The 21,189-nt window shown below is 39.4% G+C and overlaps 1 protein-coding gene and 1 long non-coding RNA gene across 17 annotated transcripts in view; one reads left to right on the plus strand and one right to left on the minus strand.

Moving 5' to 3' along the window:
- LOC119230856 (uncharacterized) overlaps nt 1-8,186 on the minus strand; it is a 57,295-nt gene extending 49,109 nt beyond the window's left edge. For both annotated transcript variants that reach the window (XR_008549736.1, XR_005121821.2), the window contains exon 1: nt 7,831-8,186. This is a non-coding gene — a long non-coding RNA (uncharacterized LOC119230856). The remainder of the gene's footprint in view (nt 1-7,830) is intronic.
- NR6A1 (nuclear receptor subfamily 6 group A member 1) overlaps nt 1-21,189 on the plus strand; it is a 254,728-nt gene that overhangs the window by 170,911 nt on the left and 62,628 nt on the right. For 3 of the 15 annotated variants that reach the window (XM_054689678.1, XM_054689680.1, XM_054689679.1), the window contains one exon: nt 1,415-1,527. The exons of the other annotated variants lie outside the window; for them this stretch is intronic. In XM_054689678.1, coding sequence (XP_054545653.1) covers nt 1,494-1,527 — 34 coding nt within the window. In that variant the 5' untranslated portion in view covers nt 1,415-1,493. The remainder of the gene's footprint in view (nt 1-1,414; nt 1,528-21,189) is intronic. 15 annotated transcript variants of the gene reach the window in all.

Genomic DNA, 21,189 nt, shown 5'->3' on the forward strand with positions numbered 1-21,189 from the left:
ATTTTTCCTTTTCTATTCTTGAGGAGAAACCGGAAGTTTCAGAGAGGCAAATTTGTCTGTGGTCATACAGTCAGTTAGTGCTCAAGCTGAGAACTGGATTTAAGTCTTTGTGACTATAATGCCCAAGGATAGAACCTTTGTCTTGTTTATTGTGTCTCCAGTATCTAGAACAGGGGTTGGCACACTCTCAATACTTAATGGATATCTCTTGAATGAATGAAATATATACCTACGAACTTTTAAAGTAACTAAGCAGAAGAAATTTCTCTGTTCTAGTAATTTATGATATACCGAGAATTAAGTCTGACAAAATGTAATGCTTTTGGAAAGGCTTATAGAGGTAATTCTACCAATATCTTGTTCAAAATCTTGATCAAATTGTGACACCACCCCCTCCCGTGTGTGTGTGCGTGTGTGCGTGTGTGTGTGTATGTAAAACTCTAATTTGTTCTGAGTACATTTGCTGTATCTCTTTTCCACTTGATTTAGCGAACAAAGAAAAAGCAAAAGACACATAATATTGAGTTTTAACCAGTGGGGAAAAAAAACCTGGTTTTACGAGTGTCAAGGAACTAAATGGGAATTTCTCGATTAGGACTTTTGGATGTTGGGAGCTGAGCCTTGGGTTCTGTGGAGGTAACATTGTGCCATATGGATCTGCTTAACACCACTGGTAATAACAGCTTTTTTCCGTGGTCTTAGGACATCAAACACTAAATTCCTACTGGATGAGAGGGTAATACTTAGACATGTCATGAACATAGGTGATTCTAGTTTTTAGGGTGAATTGCCACAGAAGCCTAGTTGTGACTTTAGCGTTTCCTCTTTATATTTATCATCAATGTAAAATATATTCTTGGTTGGTAAGAGCCAGATGAGGGCCTCCCCGGTGGCGCAGCGGTTGAGCGCTGGGTTGCGAAGCTGCCCGCAGCCTCTGCAGCGCTGGTTCGATCCCCGGCTGCTCCCCGGCCACCGGAGGAGGGTACCACATGGTGCGCAGACCTCTCCTGCCGCCCACTATTCCCCTCAGGAGTGTACTTTGGTCCTTCTGCCTGCTCTGCTCCCCGCTCTGGCTCTGGTGAATTCTCTCACCCTCCCGCGTTTCTGACTGTACCCAGTGCTTGTATAAATAAATAAATAAATAGAAATTTAAAAATAAATAAATAAAGTTCAATGTACTTTTTCTCCTTTAAAAAAAAAAAAAACAAAAGAGCCAGATGAGTCATTGAGTACTGCTAACTTAGCTGTGCATTCATGTTCGCAGCATGCCGTTACAGGCAATGGTAAGTGTTAAGAACACAGATTTAGGGAAGGAGGCTAATGAAATATGTATGACATTTAATGTTCCATTGTATGATGATCTGCTCCTGGAATGTCATTCCATACCCAGGCCCCCTTTCTCTTGCTTCTCCAGAAATTACCTTGTTCTTAAATATCCATCAAGAGGAGGCTACATTTTTATACGAGTTAGTGGCTTACCACAGATTTGAGTAATGGTCTTTGTGAAACCAGCCTCTGCATTTGAAGGTATTTCAATTCCATAACGGCTTAAAATCTATTAAGATCTTGTAGTTTAACATACTCTTTTTTTGAATCAGAAAAAAGAGGGAGGGTGTACATTTTTCTAAAATCTTAAGTATATTAATTAGTTCACCTTAAACAGATGGCAGAGCCATTTTCCTCAGATCATTGGATCCATTTTTACATTTTTTTCTTTTTTTTCCCCCCCAAGATTTATTTATTTATTTGTTTGTTTGTTTGTTTTATTTATACAAGCACTGGGTACAGTCAGAAGCGCGGGAAGGTGAGAGAATTCACCAGAGCCAGAGCGGGGAGCAGAGCAGGCAGAAGGACCGAAGTACACTGCTGAGGGGAGCAGCGGGCAGCAGGAGAGGTCTGCGCGCCATGTGGGACCCTCCTCTGGTGGCCGGGGAGCAGCTGGGGATCGAACCGGCGCTGCAGAGGCTGCGGGCAGCTTCGCAACCCAGCGCTCAACCGCTGCGCCACCGGGGAGACCCCATTTTTACATTTTTAAAGTTCTTAAGCTCAGAAGGACCATTAAAAAAAAATAATATGGTGCCTCCTCTGGTGGCGCAGTGGTTGAGCACTGGGCTGCGAAGCTCCCTGCAGCCTCTGCAGCGCTGGTTCCATCACCAGCCACCAGCCACCAGCGAGGGTCCCACATGGTGCGCAGACCTTTCCTGCTGTGTCCGCTGCCCTCCTCAGCAGTGCACTTCGTCAGTCTGCCTATTCTGCTTCCCCCTCTGGCTCTGGTGAATTCTCTCACCCTCCCGAGCTTCTGACTGTAACCAGTGCTTGTATAAATAAAATAATTAATTTAAAAAATAATATGGCTTCTAATTATCTCAATTTTTAGCCTGTCTCCTTCATGAGGTGTAGCAAATATTTATTGTTTTGCTCATCAGTCAACCTCGGTCTAGGACTGTGCATGATAAATACTTGAGAACTTAATATTTGTTGCATGAATGACTTGAGAAAAAGGGCTCTACTTGGTCAACATTCAGTAAGAATGTAGAAGTACCTGCTGAGGTTTTCAGGAACCTTTTCCTCTGCAGACTTTTTGTGATTTATTTATTAACGTTGGTGGCATCCATGGAAATTCTTGCAGTGATAATTCATCATCTGTCTGTCTAATCTGTCAGTTATCTAATTACCTAATATCTAATCTACCTGTAAAACTTTTTTTTTTGGTGGGACCCTCGCTGGCGGCCGGGGAACGAACCGGCACTGGAGAAGCTGTGGCAGCCTCGCAGCCCAGCGCTCAACCGCTGTGCCACGAGGGGAGGCGCAGTCCTGTAAAACGTTTTATAGTAGCTACACTGTACAGAGGATGAATTTGAATACTCTGTTGGGAAATCCAGATTTCTCACCTCTAATTTCTAGTTGTCCTTTATTCTCTAGTATAAATACATTTTTTGGGAGATAAATCTGCCTTTTCAGATTTCCCACTACAATACACTATCTCCCTCATACTTCTGCTGTTTGCTTTGGAAAGCCTATTACTACTGTATGTGCTTTAAAAGGTTATATGACATGTCCAACATTTTTCATTTATTTGGCATCATTATGAAACACCTTTTATTTCTGGTTCTGCGAAAGTCTGTAGATATAATAGGAAAACATAGGTTCCAGAAATTTCTTCTGTGGCTTTGATTTTAAAAGGTATGAATTTTCTTTCCTGTACCTGCAGGAGACTACTTTAATTTCCCAATAATGGGTAATATTTTAGAACTTTCTTTTAGGTTTTTGTTTTAATCACCAAGACAAATTAATAGAAATTTTATACCATGAGTCTTTAGGAAATGCTACTTTCAATAAAATGATTTGTGTATTTTTACTTAAGTATTAAATTAGTATAGTATCAAATTATGCTGATAATACTAAAATCTGATGTTATACGTCATTATTCAAGTAATAATTTTCCCATACTCAGTCAATAAGTTTATTATTTGTTTCTGTGATTTGAATTCTTTGCATTGTGTTGACAGCTTTATTGTCACATGTTTGTCTTTATTAAATTAAAACAGAGAATGACCTGTGCTGTAAATCAGCTTGGAACCCTTCTATTTCCAATTGGGAAGAGTTTCAGAAAATCAATTGGACTTCAAATCTTTAACTGTGTTTTAACAGAATTGATATTTTTGAAGTGTTTTCCATGTGCCAGGAAAAGATGTTTCACATAATGACACGTGAGCCTTAAAACTTAAAACTACATGGCAGGAAGATATTAATATTTGTATTTTGTGCATGAAGAGTCTGAGACAAAAGACAGGAAGTGGCCTAAGATCACATAGTAATAACTGGCAGAGCTAGGATTCTAACCCATGCCCGCTTGACCCTACGATCCATGTTTCTTTTGCCCAGCAGGCATAGTACCTAGATACTCATTTTGTACCTTGCAGGATAACTTGAGAATAGCATGAAAATCTAAGAACGTCTTGGCCATGTTTATTATGTCTAGTTCACTTGACATGTAGAGTTGGAGGTTAAGGCATGTAGTCATGATAGAAATCACTTGGATTTTGTTTTGTTAAGCACTAAAACCTTGAGGAGGCATAATTCACTGCAGCTAGTCTTGACCATAAACTGAGTTCATAATTGAAGGCCGTAAGGCACTAAATGTTTTGCCAGTTCATTACTACTATTATTATATTCTAGGTTATTTAAATGTTCCATGAAAAAATGCTTCAGTTTAATATTTCTTCAGAGATTTTCATATGCAGTTTTTCATATGCATATTCTGCTTCAGTAATCTCAACCGGGAGAATGAAGCTTCTAAAATAACCCTTTCCATTTTCTTGAACAGGCATCAGGTTCCCAGTATTTGGAAGCCATTGCTTTATAGTCACTTAGCAATGTGCATGCATTCCTCAGGATAAAGTTTAGTTCTTAGCTACAGATCATTGTTCTTCTATCTGAAACATCACAGGCCCATAGTATAAAAGACTGTGAATACACAGCAACCATGCTGATAATTTGAACCAACTATAGCTTGAGATTTTTCTGGCAAAGTCAGGTTGCATGGTCACACATTGGCTGGGAAAAGCTGGTTAGCAAAGGAACATTTTCATTTTACTCTGGTTGAAATACTGACATAGCCTCCATTAGTATTTTAGGATACTTGATGAATACTTCCCTGTATGTTGAGTATTATCTGTCTACAAAGAGTCATCATGATGATTTAAGGGGGAAAATATAGTAATAAGTAATAGCTATCCTTTTTTTAATTGCAACTGTGTTCATGCCTTACTAGATTCTTTATGTGCTTTATTGTGAATCCTTCCATGTATCCTGTTGGGTGGCTGTTTCCCCATTCTGCAGATAAAGATGCACATCTAAGCAAAGTTAATGCATTTTCCTAGTATCATCTAGCTTGTGTGGTAGATGCTGATAATCAAATCCGGGTTTGACTGATTTTAAAACCTTGTTCTTTGCTGTTCCACATAATCCATAATAGTGATTTTTGTGAGACTATAGACTTAGTTTTTTCATAATTTACAAGGAACTTTTTGACACTGTCACGCTGGAGCATCTTAATTACTCTGGCCACTACTGCATGTGCCACTATCTGAACATTCTCCATAATCTCTTTATTACAGATGAAAAATGAAGTTTGGTTTCAAAATCTTCTTCGAGGTGTCCACTACAGCTTCATTATGCAGGGTCTCCTGTTGAAGTGAACACCCTTCTGGCCTGTTGGCACGCAGGTTGCTGCGTGAGTTGCTGAACAGGGACCCGTGTACTGTTTGCCTCTACCCATTGAGATTGGAGAATTCTCTCTCCCCTTACCTAGAATGTCCGGTGATCTTTTTTATTAACTCTAAAGAGAGGACAGTAGAGGCAGTTTTTAAATTTAGCCAGGGAACTTATTATATACTGATAATCAACAAAGGAAACTTTCTAATATAATAAAATAAATCCTTAGGACTTTGATTATTTTGTTTTGGAAAATATAACCCAGAACTCAGATGTTTTCTTTGTAAGATTAGTTTTTAAGTTGACATATGTCTTCTGAAGAAACTTTGGATGGAGTTAGATGATAGATTTTCTGTATTTTGAAAGAAACATTTCTTTCCCTGGAGTCTTACACCTTTGGTTTCATTTTGATTATCTTGATCTTATGATTTTTTTTTTTTTATAATACTAATTTTTTACTTCTTGTGTTAACAAGCATATTTTTTTCTTTGACAGTGCTTCTCTCCTTTCTACCAAAGTTCACAACTAATCAACTCTGGGTGCTTTTGATTTTTCTGACTGTGCCAGGGTACTGAATGAAGTTCCCTGTAGTGAGAAAAGGGAGCACATGGGACTCGTGACTTTATGTACTCCAACAATAGAGCTTTTATGACACTGGAGGTGGTTAAAAAAAACTAGAGTAGCTCTTAAACATGGCATCGCTGTGTTGCCTTTTTTTTTTTTGTATTCTCAGAGCTGCCAGGAGTGCATCAGGCCTGTAATTTCCTGTTCTCTGAATCCCCCATCTTTCTGCAACGCCAAGCTTTGTGTCCCACAGCCTGTGACTCTGTGCTAACAAATCGCTATTGTCCAGTGGGGCGAATGGTGGCTGGGACTAAAGAATTGCTGTCTGGTTTCTATTCAAATCCAGGTAGTGAGATATATGAATGGACTTTTCGTATCGTCATGTGAATAACATCTGCTTGGCATGAAGACTGAGAGCCACACTAGGAAAGATTAACTCCTAGACTGACCAGCAGTATCCTTTGTCGTAGGAGGTAGAAACATTCCCAAGTATCATTTTATTCACACTTAATTTTCTATTTCATTCCTCCAAAGGTAGGGTTAACTAGTCTATTATCTGGCTACTTTTCTCTTGAGAATTAGTATTTCTGTTGACATATAATACGGAAGTTTGGAGAAATGCTAACTTGTTTTCACGTAGAACACTATTTTCTGTCAAAAGTTTTCTACCTTTCATTTATTATGGCATAAAGGTACCTTTATAACATATACAATCAAAAATGAGGACGAGAACTGCTTTTTCCAAGAAACCGATTCTCTAAAATGCCAGTAAGGGGAAAGTCTTCTGAGTACATACTAGTTATTTGCGTTTTCCCTCCCAAAGTCCAAATTTATACAAAGAAAATTAAAAAACTTAAAAAGTAATATGTTAACCAAACAAAACAAGCCTCTTTCAATTAGGAACCAACTTAAAAGCCTTTTCTAAGTATAGCAAATCAGGAATTTTTTAAAAATAAGATTAGGAAGCTAGACTGTAATTCTTCATTTTCATTTATCCTTTGAAAATTATTATTTTATCTTTGTCCTATATACTTGAAAAAATGTCCACAGGCTTGAAGGGTCATGTTTTCTACATTCTTTCCATATCACAGGTACTATGGAATGGAGAGCCTTTTATGTTTCTTTTTGTCTTAAACTCAGACAGCTTTGTAAGCAGTAGTGTGTAGATTACAAGAGTTAGACAAAAGCAGGCGCGACTGAGAAGAGTTGGGGGGTGGGGGTGAGCTTGGGGCACTTCCTGTCACTCAACACATTCCAGATCACTAAAAAATTTCCACACCCTCGACATTCCCTCTCGCCCACCCCAGAGTTCCAGCATTTTCTGATCCCATATGCCATGGTCTTTATCGTGCTCCGCTCTATCACTGGGCTCTGGCTAGACTGCTTCAGAGGAGATGCATTCCTTTAGATTACACAAAGCATAGCTGGGAAAATGGCTGGCAGTTTCAGAATCTAGTCACGATCGCACGCATGAGCACCTCACACATCCATACCCCTTCCCCTCCCTCCCGCCCTTGCAGCTGGCTGACCTGTCTCACCCACTGCTGGCCTATCGAACGGCCAGGACTGTCTGGTTTTGGCTCATGCCTTTGTCCATGTCTGGCTTAGTTCCTCTCTGTCTACGCTTGCCTCTACCCCCACCGCCCCAGGCGGCACAAGTGTTTGGCCACACAAAACTACAGATAGAAAAGGTGGTAAAAACTTCAAACTTTGCTAGATTCTCCAACAGTTTATTCTTTTGTGAATTTCTCCCTTCTTTAAATAGTGCATTTTAAGAAAACAAATACAAAATTAATTAAAGGCAAAGAATGTAAAGCAACCTTTGTGTTCCTTATAATAACTGACTTCATAACTCTCTCCAGCTGCGTTATGGGGTGTGTATAAAAAGCTTCTGTTCTGAGAACAAAGGAGCACGTGCAGAAATGAGACTAAAAAATCCACTGACAGTATTTCACTACACAAATTACTTAAAAGATTTTAGTCAAGTCTCTCAACAAATTCAATGTTAAAATGGTTTTAGTTAAAAAAAAAAAAATTGAAAGTGCTTACCCAGTAAAAGAACCGAAGTAGTCCTGAACTGTTACGTAAGACTTTTTACAGTTGGATCTTTGTCAAAAAGGGGTGGGGGTGATGGGAAAAAGCAGCAACAACAATCAAAAAAGTTCAAGCTGCTGTGGCTAGAGGACAACTTCTGTGTTTCCAGATAGGATTCTTGCTGTAGAAATGGAACTTCCAGCCAGCACAGCATCCTGTCCCGGTAGAGAAATGAGTTTGTCAGTCAAAAAATTAGATACTGGAACCCAGGCTAGACAAGGTATTGAACCGCGCCAGATTTCCTTGCAGCCCTGTCTGCTCAGCTCGCATTGAACTATATATGACCCAGATGATGGACAGAAGCACATTCAGTCATGTGCGCACTGGAAGAAAGCGGATTTGCTGCTCCCTGGCAGTGCAGGGGTTTGTCTTCTGATTGGGCTGTGCCCTGATGAGTGAAATGTGAAGCCCTCACCATTCAGAGGCTGTAATTCAGGACTGGCAGTTTGAATGTCTGGCTGCCTCTGCTCACTGAGAGAGACTTTGAAGGTGTTGCTTTTGTTTGGTGGCATTACCCACCCAGAGGTTGCTTGCACCTATGTATTTCTGTCAGAAGAAACAGTCTTTCTGAAATGCAAGAAGTCAGGGGATTTTTCTGACTCCTCTCATCTCATTGTTTATGAACTTGGTTCTAACTTTAACCATTTATTAAGAATTATTATGGTGCTAACCATAACTCATGTCCTGACGCCACCCTGTCCTTGATTTTATGATTTGATAGGGTAAAAATAAAGGTAACATTTGACTTTGAAGTATTGTAGATGAAGTAAATTTCTGTTCAAGAAAATTGGATGCAGTAAAGAAGTTATGGATTCTCGAGTCTTTGCAACTAATAGAAAGACATGTCATTTCTTATTTTTCCCTTTGTGAAGTTGTCACTATTATTCCAGTCCTTATTTACCTAGGCAACTGCTGGGAAGAAGCTAGCAGACTATAGATGGCGCTGAGGTAAGCAAGAATTTACAGCAAAACATCCAGATGCTGTACAATGATAGGTTTATTTCCACATGGGAAGAGAGGTAGAAAATAAACCAAAACAGGGCCTGCCTGGGTGGCGCAGGGGGTTAAGTCTCAGCACTGTGAAGCAGTCGGCAGCCACTGCAGCACGAGTGTGCTCCCCAGCCAGGGAGCTGACCCACATGATGCAGCACACCTCTCCTGTCTCGACAGCTGCTCCCCTCAGCAGTTGCATCTCAGTAGATCTGCCTGTTCTGCCCCTCACTCTGTCTCTGGTGACTCCTCTCACCTACCTCCAACCCCTGCACCTCTGGCCTACACCCCAGTTCTTGTATGCATAAATAAATAATATAAATCTCTTTAAAAAAAAAAAGAAAAGAAAAGAAAATACTGGTTTACCTAAGTCCTAAAGAAACGAGAAAGTTCTGAGGAAAAAAATGATTGCTCTATGTAGAGTAAATTTCATATATAAGTGCCAAGTCCTCATAATACAATTTTATTGCTTCAGATTTTTTTTTTAAGATATTTATTTATACAAGAACAGGGGTACAGGCCAGATGCATGGGAGGGTGAGAGGATTCACCAGAAATAGTGGGGAACAGAACAGGCAGACTGACGAAATACACTGCTGAGGGGAGCAGCGGGCGCAATAAGAGAGGTCTGCAGCGCCATGTGGGACCCTCGCCGGTCGGCCAGGATCGAACCGGCGCTGCAGAGGCTGCGGACAGCTTCACAGCATCGTGCTCAATTGCCTGCGCCACCAGGGGAGGCTCTGCTTCAGATTTTTAAGAAACCATTCCTTTAATCATGCAAGACCACAGTCTGCTCTCTATTTTCTGTCTGAAGTAAGTCCTTGGGATTTATTTCCCATCATTCTGGACCATTGGCAAGTCATGTCATTTTATAGGACTATCAGTTGTGGCATTTTTTGTTGAGTATATGAAAGTTGTTTTGTTTAATGAATTAACACTATTTTTTAAAAATTTGAAACAATAAAGTTGTATTATGAGGCCTTGACACTGATACATAAAATTTACTCTACATCGAGCAATTGTTTTTTCCAGAGACTTTTGTGTTTCTTTAGAAATTAGGCAAACAAATGTTTTGTTTTATTTTCTACCTCTCTTACATGTGTGAAAATAAACCTATCAGCATTGTGTAGCATCTGGCTATTTTCCTATAAATTCTTTATATACTCGTAGTTACTAGATTGACTACATTACACAGCATCCTCTGTATGAGGACTGTCTGGGAATTCTTCTCATGTTTTAACCTGGGAGAAGCTGGGTAGATATGCTACCAGATGCAAGAATTATCAGGGAAGTCACTAAAGAGGAGAATGTAGAATCAGTCTCTGTCTCTGTCTCTCTCTCTCTCGCTCGCTCTCTCTCTTTCTCTCTCAGTCACAGGACAATTACTATTTTTTATTGTGGTAAAATATACATGACATAAAATTTACCATTTTAACCATTTTTTTTCATTTTTAAGTGTAGTTCTGTAACATTAAGTATGTCCATTGTTGTATAATCATCACCACTATCCATATCTAGAACTTTATCTTTTTCTCCAGCTGAAACACTCTACCTAACACTAACTTCCTATTTCTCTCACCAGCTTCTGCAACCACATTCTATGTCTTTATGAATATGACTACTATGAATACCTCATAGTTTGTCTTGTCTTTTTGTGGCTGGCTTACTTCATCTAGCATAATGTCCTATAGGTTCACTCCTCACTGTAGCACGTGCCAGAATTTCCCACTTTTTTAAGACTGAATAATACTCCAATGTATGCATATATCACATTTTGTTTTCCTGTTATCTGTTGATGGACCATTTGAGTTGCTTTCACCTTTTGACTTTAATAGTTATTCTTGATCATTCTTTGTTGTTGTTGTTTTCTTAGATTTATTTATTTATGCATACAAGAGCTGGGGTGCAGGCCAGGGGTGAGAACATTCACCACCAGAGACAGAGTGGGGAACAGAATAGGCAGATCTACTGAAATACACTGCTGAGGGGAGTAGCGGGCCAGAAAGGAGAGGTCTGCTGCATCATGTTGGTCACCTCCATGGCCGGGGATTGAACTCATGCTGCAGTGGCTGCAGATAGCCTCATAGTGCTGAGACTTAGCCCCTTGCACTACCAGGGAGGCCCCATTCTTGACCATTCTTATAATCTTGTAAAGACTTCTTTACAGAACTGCTCTGACCCATCGCAGAAGCTATTCCACATTATAAATTGAAATGGTTTTGATGTGCCTTTTTACCCTAGAGACTACTCTCTAATACCAGATTTGATTTGTTAGAGAAGGGCAGATTTTTTTGTCTTTCCTGGATGAGAGTTGGTACATATTACACTCCTAATAATTCTTTATGTTTATTGTTTATGGATTTATCTCCCCGGTTAAACTGTGAGCTCTTCTTGGGTAGGAACTGTAACTAATTCCTCTGGAATTATGCCTGTGCCTCTTGAATAGCCACATGACTTAGAACAAAGTAGATACCAAAATTGTGAGTGAATGAGTAAAAATAATAGCTAATTTCTATTGTGTATCAGACATTGTGGCAGACATTTTAGTTTATTTAATCTTCAGAATAACTCTATGGAAATTACTGTTGTCTTCATTTAGTGGATGAGGAAACTTGCCCAAGACCACATTGGATGTAAAAGATATAATTGGGATTTGAACTCCAGAGCCTTGATGCTAGAGGCAAATTTTATAGTGAGATAATTACCACTGGGTTTGGAATTGGGAGATTGAAGCAAGATTCCAAATCAAATATTCTTTTATTGGGTATCAGGAGCTATAACCCCATGATAAATATGCTTCACAAGTGGATGCTAAGAAGAACCCTTGGCACATTAGGAACTTGGACCTTTTATAGATCTTTAAGCCACTGCTGAACTCAGTGCACAGATAATTCCTGTGTATGTAAATCTCTTTCACTTGTTAATTTGAAAATGCAATTAAGTAGAATGCATTTGATAGATATAAGCACACATATGTGTAAATGAGTAAGTAAACTTACACAGTTTTAAGTGTGTAAGATTCATAAGAACAAAACATAAGATTCTTGCGGAACTTGTATACTAGTGAGGAGATGGAAAAACAAGTTAACAAAGTAACATGAAATAAAATAGGAAACCATGCTTTGAAGAAAATAAAATAGGTTAATGTGGTAGTGGAGAAAGACTTGAGAGTGGGTTGGAAGGGAGGACTCTTAATGAAGGAATAGTGAAGAAATGCTTCTCTGAGAAACATACATACAAGCTGAGGGCCTACTGATACCAAGAGGAAACTTGGCATACAAAGAAGCAGGAAAAGTTTGACTTGGGCAACTGAGAACAAGGTAGGGTTGAAGTTGGCATGCTTGAGAAGCAGGGTACTTAACTTTCTGGAGTGAATGCAGTAGTAGGTGATGGAGAGGTGGGATGGGACCCTGTTGTTGTAGGGCCTTGTTGGCAATGGTAATGAATATGAATTTTTTTCCATTGTATTTTTCCCCAAATATCTTTTTTTTCCCCCAAATAATAGGGAATTGGAAGGTTTTAAGCAGAAGTTTGAGTCTAGCCCTGCCATCTTTGACTTGGCTGTAGTACTGGTTGAGTTAATATTGTGGGAAGGAGTAATTGTATCTTTCTCTCCCTCAGGAACACAGGCTATATCAAAGGGAAAGAGAAGGAAATTAATGCCTGTTGTTATTACTATTTGTCATTCACTATACTTTGGTCACTTTTGGCATTTATTTTAGTTTTATTTTCACAATTCTGTGAAGGGACATTTATCCCCTTTCAGCAGGGAAGAATGTTGAGACTCAGAAGGAGGATATGATTTATAAAGTCACAAAACCAGGTAGTGGCTGAGGTTGGAATAGAGAAACTATTTCAACTTTAAAAAACATACTCTTCATTTTTGTACGAAAAATGAAGTAAAAAAATATATAAAATAAAAAAAAAAACTGACCAAAATAAAACAAGATAAAATCTCCTGGAACAATAAAAATAAAAATAAAACAAGATAAAATAAGATCTCCTGGAACAATAAAAATATATATGTATATATATATAATTGATAGAGGGGAAAAAAAATCTAGTCTTAATTAAAATCTGAAAATAATAAGCATACTCTTTTCCTTAGAGCTGAATTGAAACTCCAAGTTGATGAGACTGTGTTGAAAGAGACATTCCTAGGCCTAGGAAAAAGAGTTTGTCATAGGATGGAAGGCTGTGAAAATCCAATAGTGGGCCTCCCTGGTAGTGCAAGGAATTAAGACACAACCTATGAAGCAGTCCGCAGCCACTGCAGCACAAGTTCGATATCTGGCTAGGGAGCAATCTACATGATGCAGCAGATCGCTCCTGTCTCGCCTGCTGCTCCCCTTAGCAGTGTATTTTGGTCATTCTGCCTGTTATTTTCCCCTCTGTCTCTGGTGAATCCTCTCACCCCCGCACCTCTGGCCTGTACCCCAGTTCTTGTATGCATAAATATATAAATCTTTTTAAAGGGCAGGGCAGGGAATCCAATAGTGTGGAAACTGAACTGCCTTCTTACTCTCGTGCAATGGGGTATTTGCCTGGGATATCTCCAGGACTTTTAATCTGTCCACACTGATGGATTTGGGGCTGGTTTTTAGTCTTCATGCAGAGGCTTTTCAATGAAAAGCAGTTTAACCTTCTGCTGGTTTCATTTATTAACCAGCTGGGGTTTATTTTTTTCCCTTCTACCATGACTCAACATCGTTTTTTCTCTCCTTTGGACTTAAACTGGGTTGAGTCTCCAAATTTCTGGAGCCCTTGTTTTTTGTTATTTTGGTTTTTTTTTTAAAGATTTATTTTTATTTATTTATACAAGCACTGGGTACAGTCAGAAGCACAAGAGGGTGAGAGAATTCACCAGAGCCAGAGCGGGGAGCAGAGCGGGCAGAAGGACCGAAGTACACTGCTGAGGGGAGCAGCGGGCTGCAGAAGAGGTCTGCGCGCCATGTGGGACCCTCTTCCAGTGGCCGGGGAGCAGCTGGGGATCGAACCTGCGCTGCAGAGGCTGTGGGCAGCTTCGCAACCCAGTGCTCAACCGCCGCGCCACCGAGAAGGCCCTCTGGAGCCCTTGTTTCTTGGGTATGTAGAAACGGTGAGGTGTCAATGTCTGCTAGGGATAAAGTAGTAGATAGGATTGGGTTAACGGTACAGATATAAGCCATTACTCCTACAGCTGTCAGAAAAATACTTTTCATGAAGACTGGCTCAATGTTAATCATTTCTATAATTAAAATCAGGGATTTGGGATAATTTCTTAAGATATGTGATAAAGTGTACTTTTCTCCTCCATTTTGGCTTTCCATGGATTATACCTAAGGAAAATAAAGATGGAAAAGTAGATTGTACAGAAAAGTAGATATAAGAACTATTGTGGGGCCTCCCGGTGGCGCAGCGGTTGAGCGCTGGGTTGCAAAGCTGCTGGCAGCTGGTTCAATTCCCGGCTGCTCCCTGGCCACCGGTCCCGCATGGTGCGCAGACCTCTCCTGCTGCCCACTGCTCACCTCAGCAGTGTACTTTGGTCCTTCTGCCTGTTCTGCTCCCTGCTCTGGCCCTGGTGAATCCTCTCACCCTCCCGCGCTTCTGACTGTACCCAGTGCTTGTATAAATAAAAAAATAAATAAATAATAAAAATATGTTGCATTAAAAAAAAAAAAGAACCATTGTGGGCCAGGCCTTATAGTGGGTGCTTTGCACAACATCCTTCTTGAGTTAGTATTGTCATTTCCTCCTTTATACGTAGGAGGAAACTAAGGTGTGTAAAGTTATGAAACTTCAAGATTCATAATATAGTAATCTAACTCAGCTTTTTGTTGTTGTTTGTGTGTTTTTGGTGTTCTTCTTGGTGTTTTTGTTTTGGGGTGGAGGGAGAGTAGGGGGACTTTCCAAAGTCCTCTCTCTTTATTACCTATTTACTGTCTTCACTTAATCCCCTCCAGTGCCTCTCAGGGGCATTGCTCCAGATTAGAGAATAGTGCTGATGGTTTTACTACTTAGGACAGACTTTTCACCCTCTAATGCCAAATCAGTCCTGACCCAAGTTTAAAAAGAAATTCAGTTCAGATTTGTGTTATGGTGACTCAGCAGTGTTTAAAGATACGGTCCTCTACATCTTTAGGAGCTGATTGTAACGTGGAAGGACCTATGGCCATTGTGACCTGGAAAATCCACTGACCCATAGCCTAATGGTTACTGGGCAAAAGGTGACAGGGCAAAAAGGCATTCGACTGTGGGCTGAGCTCACATGGGGTCAGACTGTGTCACAGGAAGAAGCCAACTCTAAATTTCATGACTCCCAAGGGATGTGGTTCTGAGGCAGGCAGTTGGTGACCAGCACTTTGGCCTGACTTCCTATTTGTAATTGCTTCTACTAGGCCTTTGCAAGCAAGCCTGTTAACCTTTTATATAGAGGTTATGTTCAGGAGATACCTGACACCTAAATTACATACTTCAAAGTTTACATGTTCATTATTCCCATTAGAACCATAAGTGCCCTCTGAGAAAATATGGCAGAGATAAATTTACTTAAGCACTTAAGTTACGTACCACTTAAGCAATTCTAAGGTGGTGTTTTTTCACCTCAAAATTTTTTGATATAATTTTCTTCTTTGTAAAGATTACCTTCCCTTTTCCTTCAAAATCTAAAGGCAGAAACTATTAATACTTGAAAACCTCAAAATGTGTATTTTTCCTTTCATAAGTGTCTTATTTAATAAAGTCTGTTTTTAAGAGCAGTTTTAGGTTCATCTCAAAATTGGTTGAAAGTAACGAAGATCCTATATCCCCTGTCTCAACACTCATACCCTCCCCCAACATCAGCATCCAGCCCCAGAAAAGTAAATTTGTTAAAATTGATTAACCTGAACTGATGCTTCATGATCACCCAAAATTCATAGCTTACTTTTGGGATCACTCTTGGTGTTGTACATTCTGTAGATTTTGACAAATGTGTAATGACATGTTCCACCATTGCAGTATTGTACAGATGAATTTCATTGCCCTAAAAATCCTTTGTGCTCTGCCTATTCATGTCTCTCTCCCTCCTAACCAGTGGCAACCATTAATCTTACTATCTCCAGTTTGACCTTTTGCAGATTTCATACAGTTGGAATCAGAGTATTGCCTTTTGTAAGTTGCCTTCTTTCACTTTTCACATGTATATTTAAGCTTTTCATGACTTAATAGCTCATTTCTTTTTAACACTGAATAATATTCCATTATGTGGATATGACACAGACCTCAATCCATTCATCTGCAAAAGGACATCTTGGCTGTGTTCAAGTTTTGGCAGTTATGTATACAGCTGCCATAAACATACATATATGCAGGTTTTTATGTGGACTTACATTTTCAGTTCATTTGGGTAAACACCATCGGAGCATGATTGCTGGGTCATATCTAAGAGTATGGTTTGTTTTGTATGAAACTACCAAACCCTTTCCCAAAGTAGCTATACCAGTTGTCATTCCCACCAGCAATAACTGAGAGTTCCCTGTTGCGCCACATCCTCATTAGCATTTGGTATAGTTGTTATTTGGATTTTGACCATTCTAGTAGGTGTGTAGTGGTATCCCATTGTCGTTTTAATTTGCAGTTTCCTAATAATGAGTTATTGAACATCTCTTTGTGTGTGCACTGACCATCTGTGTATTTTCTTTGAAGAGTTATCAGTTCAATCCTTTTGCCTGTTTTTAAATTGGGTATTCATTTTCTTATTGCCGAAGGTTTTTTCCTTATTGTTGAAATTGTTTCTTTCATAGTTTGGATAACAGTTCTTCATCTGATTTTATCTGATGTGACTTTTGCAAATATTTTCTCTTAGTCTGTGATTTGTCTTCTCACTCTTGTGACTTTGTCTTTTGCAGACCAGAAGTTTTAATTTAAAAAAAAATCCAGGGCCTTCCTGGTGGTGCAAGGGGTTAAGATGCAACCTATGAAGCTGTCTGCGGCCACTGTGGTGCAAGTTCGATCCCTGGCAACACACATGGCACAGCAGACCTCTCCTGACTTGCCAGCTGCTCCCCTCAGCAGTGTATTTTCTCAGTCTGCCTGTTCTGTTCCCCCCTCTGTCTCTGGTGAATCCTCTCGCCCCGTGCACCTCTGGCCTGTATCTCAGCTCTTGTAGTCATAAATAAATTTTTAAAAAAAGAATCAGTTAATTATATTTATGAGTCTATTTCTGGGCTCTCTTTTCTGTTCCACTGATCTGTTCTTTCCTTCCTCGTCACCACACCGTCTTGATTACTTTAGCTTCAGAGTACTTCTTGAAGTCAGATCATGTCTTTCATCTGCTTTTGTTCTTTTTCAATATCATGCTGACTATTGAGGGTGTTTTGCCTCCAAATATACTGATACTTTAGGATCAGTTTGTTGATGTCCACAAAACAATTTACTGTGATTTTGGGTGGTATTGTGTTGAATCTATGAAATGAAGCTGGGAAGAGTTGGCATCTTGACAATAATGAGCCTTCCTACCTATGAACATGGAAAATGTCTCATGTATTTAGAACTTCTTGGTTTTTTTTTAAAGATTTATTTACTTATGCATACAAGAACTGGGGTGCAGACTACAGGTGCAGGAGGGTGAGAGGATTCACCAGAGAGAGCATGGGGAGCAGAACAGGCGGATCTACTGAAATTCACTGCTGAGACAGCAGGGGTGTGCTGTGCCATGTGGGTTGCTCCTGGCTGGCGGGGGAGCTCATGCTGCAGTGGCTGCCCATAGCTTCATAGTGCTGTCTTTAATCCCTGCGCCACCAGGCAGGCCCTGATATTTTTAAAGAGAATAGTTTTCCTCATGTAGATCTTGGATATATTTTGTTATATTTATACTTGCCTATTTTATTGGATGGGGGGGGATTAATGTTAGTGGTGATGTATTTTAAACTTCAAATTCTTCTTGTTGACTGATGGTATATAGAAGCAGTTACTTCTGTTTATAAACCTTGTGTCCTGCAAACTTGTTACAATTACTTATTAGTTCCAGGAGTTTTTTCATTTGATTCTTTCACATTTTCTACTTAGGCAGTCCTGTCATCTGTGAACAAAGACAGTTTTATTTTTTTCCTTCCTAATCTGAATACCTTTTGTTTCCTTGTTTAAGTGCAGTAGCAAGGACTTCCAGTACAGTGTTGAAAAGGAGTGGTGAGAGGGGACATCCTTGTATTGTTCCTAATCTTAGTGGAAAAAGGTTTCTTATCATTAGGTATGTTAGCTGTCGGTTTTCTCTAGATAGTCTTTGTCAAATTGAAAAAGTTCCCCTCTATCCCTAGTTTGCTGAGAGTCCTATCAGAAACAAATGTTATATTTTTATCAAATGCTTTCTCTATACCTGTGGATGTAATCAAGTGATTTTTTTTTCTTCAGCCTTGTTGATATAAATTAGATTCATTTTTCTAATGTTGAACCAAGCTTGCATATCTGCAATAAATCACATTTGGTTGTGATGTGTAAATCTTTTTTATACTGTTGACTTCCATTTGTTAATGTTTTGAGGATTTTTGTGTCTGTATTAATGAGAAATGCCAGTTTGTAAGGTCCTTGCTCAGTTTTTGGCATAAGGGTGATGCTGATTATCCTAATGAGTAGGATATAGTCCCTCTGCTTCTGTATTCTAGGAAAAGTTATAGAGAATTCATTTAATTTCTTGCTTGTGTTTGGTAGAACTCACCAGTGAGCCCATTCGGACCTGGTGTTTTCTGTTTGGAAAAGTTATTAATGATAAATTCAGTTTCTTTAATAGAAAAGGTCCTATCCAGATTGTTTTTTTGTGTGAGTTTTGACATTATGTCTTTCAAGTAATTGTTCTATTTCATCTAGGTTGTCAAATTTGTGGGCATAGAGTTGTTCATAGGTCTCCTTTATTGCCTTTCTAGTATCCATGGGAGCTGTACAAATGTTCCCTATTTTGCTTCTGATGTTAGTGATTTGTACCTTTTTTTCTTAGCCTGGCCTACAGGCTTGTCAATCTCATTGATCTTTTCAAAGAACCAACTTTTGGTTTTGTTGATTTCTTATTTTCAATTTTATTAATTTTTCTCTAATTTTATTATTTCTTCTGCTTGCTTTGCATTTAATTTAGTCTTTCTAGTTTCCTAAAATGGAAGTTTAAATTGAATGATTGCCTTTTCTTATACATGCATTTATGCTATAAATTTCCTTTTAAGGGCTGCTTTTTGATGACACCTACAGATTCTGATTAATTGTATTTTCATTTAGTTCACATTATTTGAACTTTTTCCTTGAGAATTTTTTTTAGTTGGAATTCCTGAATCTTGGAATTTGGAGAATTTTGGTTTCTGGTGACCACAGAACAGAATATTACAAAATGCAAACAATAGCCACCGTATGTAGATCTCTCAGATCAGTTTCAAGGCTTATTTGTTCTGGCTAGGGCTTGAAGAGACCTTGAAATACAGACTACATAGCAGGTGAGCAGAGTAGATGACTCTGACACTAGGCTTTCTTTATCTTGCATATTCAGTTTTTGGCTAATGATGCCAGTGTTCCCTTGGGGGGGGGGAAACAAGTGCTGAAAATGACTGACATGGTATTTTGATTCCAGTATCTCACCCTGATAGTTTCTCATTTAACTCAGTATATGACTGTTTTTCTTTCAAACTGCCAACTTTGCAAAGACTAGAGTAAGTTGGTTCTTCTCCAGGTTGACCTAGCATGTACTGAGTGTGCCAGATATGAGGCTGAACTTGTTTTGCACTTTTTCCTTTTGACTTTTCAGGGCCATGGTGTGGAATTGATCTTAGCAAAATCTGCCTGCATTGTGATACTCTTGAGGAAGGGACTGTGTCTGACTAGCTCTCCACTCTATCCCTAGCACATAGAAAAGTGCCAGTTGCATAAATAATAGTAGATACTCAGTAAGTACTTGAATGATGCATCTACATAGCACACAGATTGTATTTTCTTGATCTGTGTGCACCCTTTGACAGATAACACTTTCTTCTCTCCCCACTAGGAAATTTCTCACCCTTACCCATAACATTTGGCCGTATGCTTCTTTGGCAATCAGCAGTGAAAGTATTGAAATTTTTTCTATTCACCTTTTTAGGGTTTCAGAGTCTGGTTAGGAGGAAAGATTGCTCATGGAATTGGGACTGAAGCAGGTCAAGATGTAGGTTAGCTGCAAAGGAATGTTCTTCCATTTTTCTGTTTAGCCTTCCTGGAATTTTTGAGGCTCAGAAAATCCTAGAGCATGGTGGCGCAAGGGGTTAAGACACAACCTATAAAGCTAGCTGCAACCCCTGCAGCATGAGTTTGATCCCCCTGCTGGCCAGGGAGCAACCCATATGGCGCAGAAGACCTCTCCTGACTCACCCACTGCTCCCCTCAGCAGTGTATTTCTGTTGATCTGCCTGTTCTGATCCCCATTCTGTCTCTGGTGGATCCTCTCACCCTGCACAACTCTGGCCTGTACCCCAGTTCTTGTATATATAAAAAAATAAATCTTTAAAAAATAAAATAAAATCCTAGAGCATCATAGCTGAAAGATATCTTTGCACAGATAACTATCTTATTGTACATATTACCAAACTGCAACCCACAGAGGAGAATATTTTACTTAAGGTTATCCAACAACTTAATGGCTGAGTTTGGACTTAAGACTCAGTCCCAATCACACTGCATTTTTAATTTTTATTTATTTATTTTTAAGATTTATTTATTTGTTTGTACAAGAACCCGGGTACAGGCCAGATGCGCAGGAGGGTGACAGGATTCACCAGAGACAGTGGGGAACAGAACAGGCAGACTCACGAAATTCACTGCTGAGGGGAGCAGCGGGAGCAGCAGGAGAGGTCTGCCACGCCATGTGGTACCCCTGCCGGCCGACCAACGGACAGCTTCACAGTGTGGCGCTCAACCGCCTGCGCCACCAGAGGAGGCCCCACGTTGCATTTTTTACATAAAGATTAAATAACTGGAATAAAGTTCACAAAAAGGAAAACCTTTTTTTTAAATAATGTTTTTTTTTTTTTACTTGAAGTTTTTTTGTGTTTTCTGAAGTCGCTATAATGAGGATGACTTATTTTTATTATTTTTAAAAAATTTATATATTTTTTACATCATTTTTCATTTTTGCACAATGTATGCATTTTCATCTTGGTTATAGTCCCCATACAGTTCCCACCCCACCTTACTTTGATCCCACTCCCTCCTCCCCCGCCCTGCATCTCTGGTTTATAGTTGCTTGTTGATTTTGATTTTTACTTTATTATAATTAGTCTGGAAAACCTTTTGTTTTAATGGGCTTGTATTAGAAGCAGTAATTCTAAGTCATGCATGATACTTCTGTTGTCAGCCCGTT

Source organism: Talpa occidentalis, unplaced genomic scaffold (assembly GCF_014898055.3).
Source record: "Talpa occidentalis isolate TD23 unplaced genomic scaffold, MPIMG_talOcc4v2.1 talOcc4.7, whole genome shotgun sequence".
Lineage (NCBI taxonomy): Eukaryota > Metazoa > Chordata > Mammalia > Eulipotyphla > Talpidae > Talpa > Talpa occidentalis.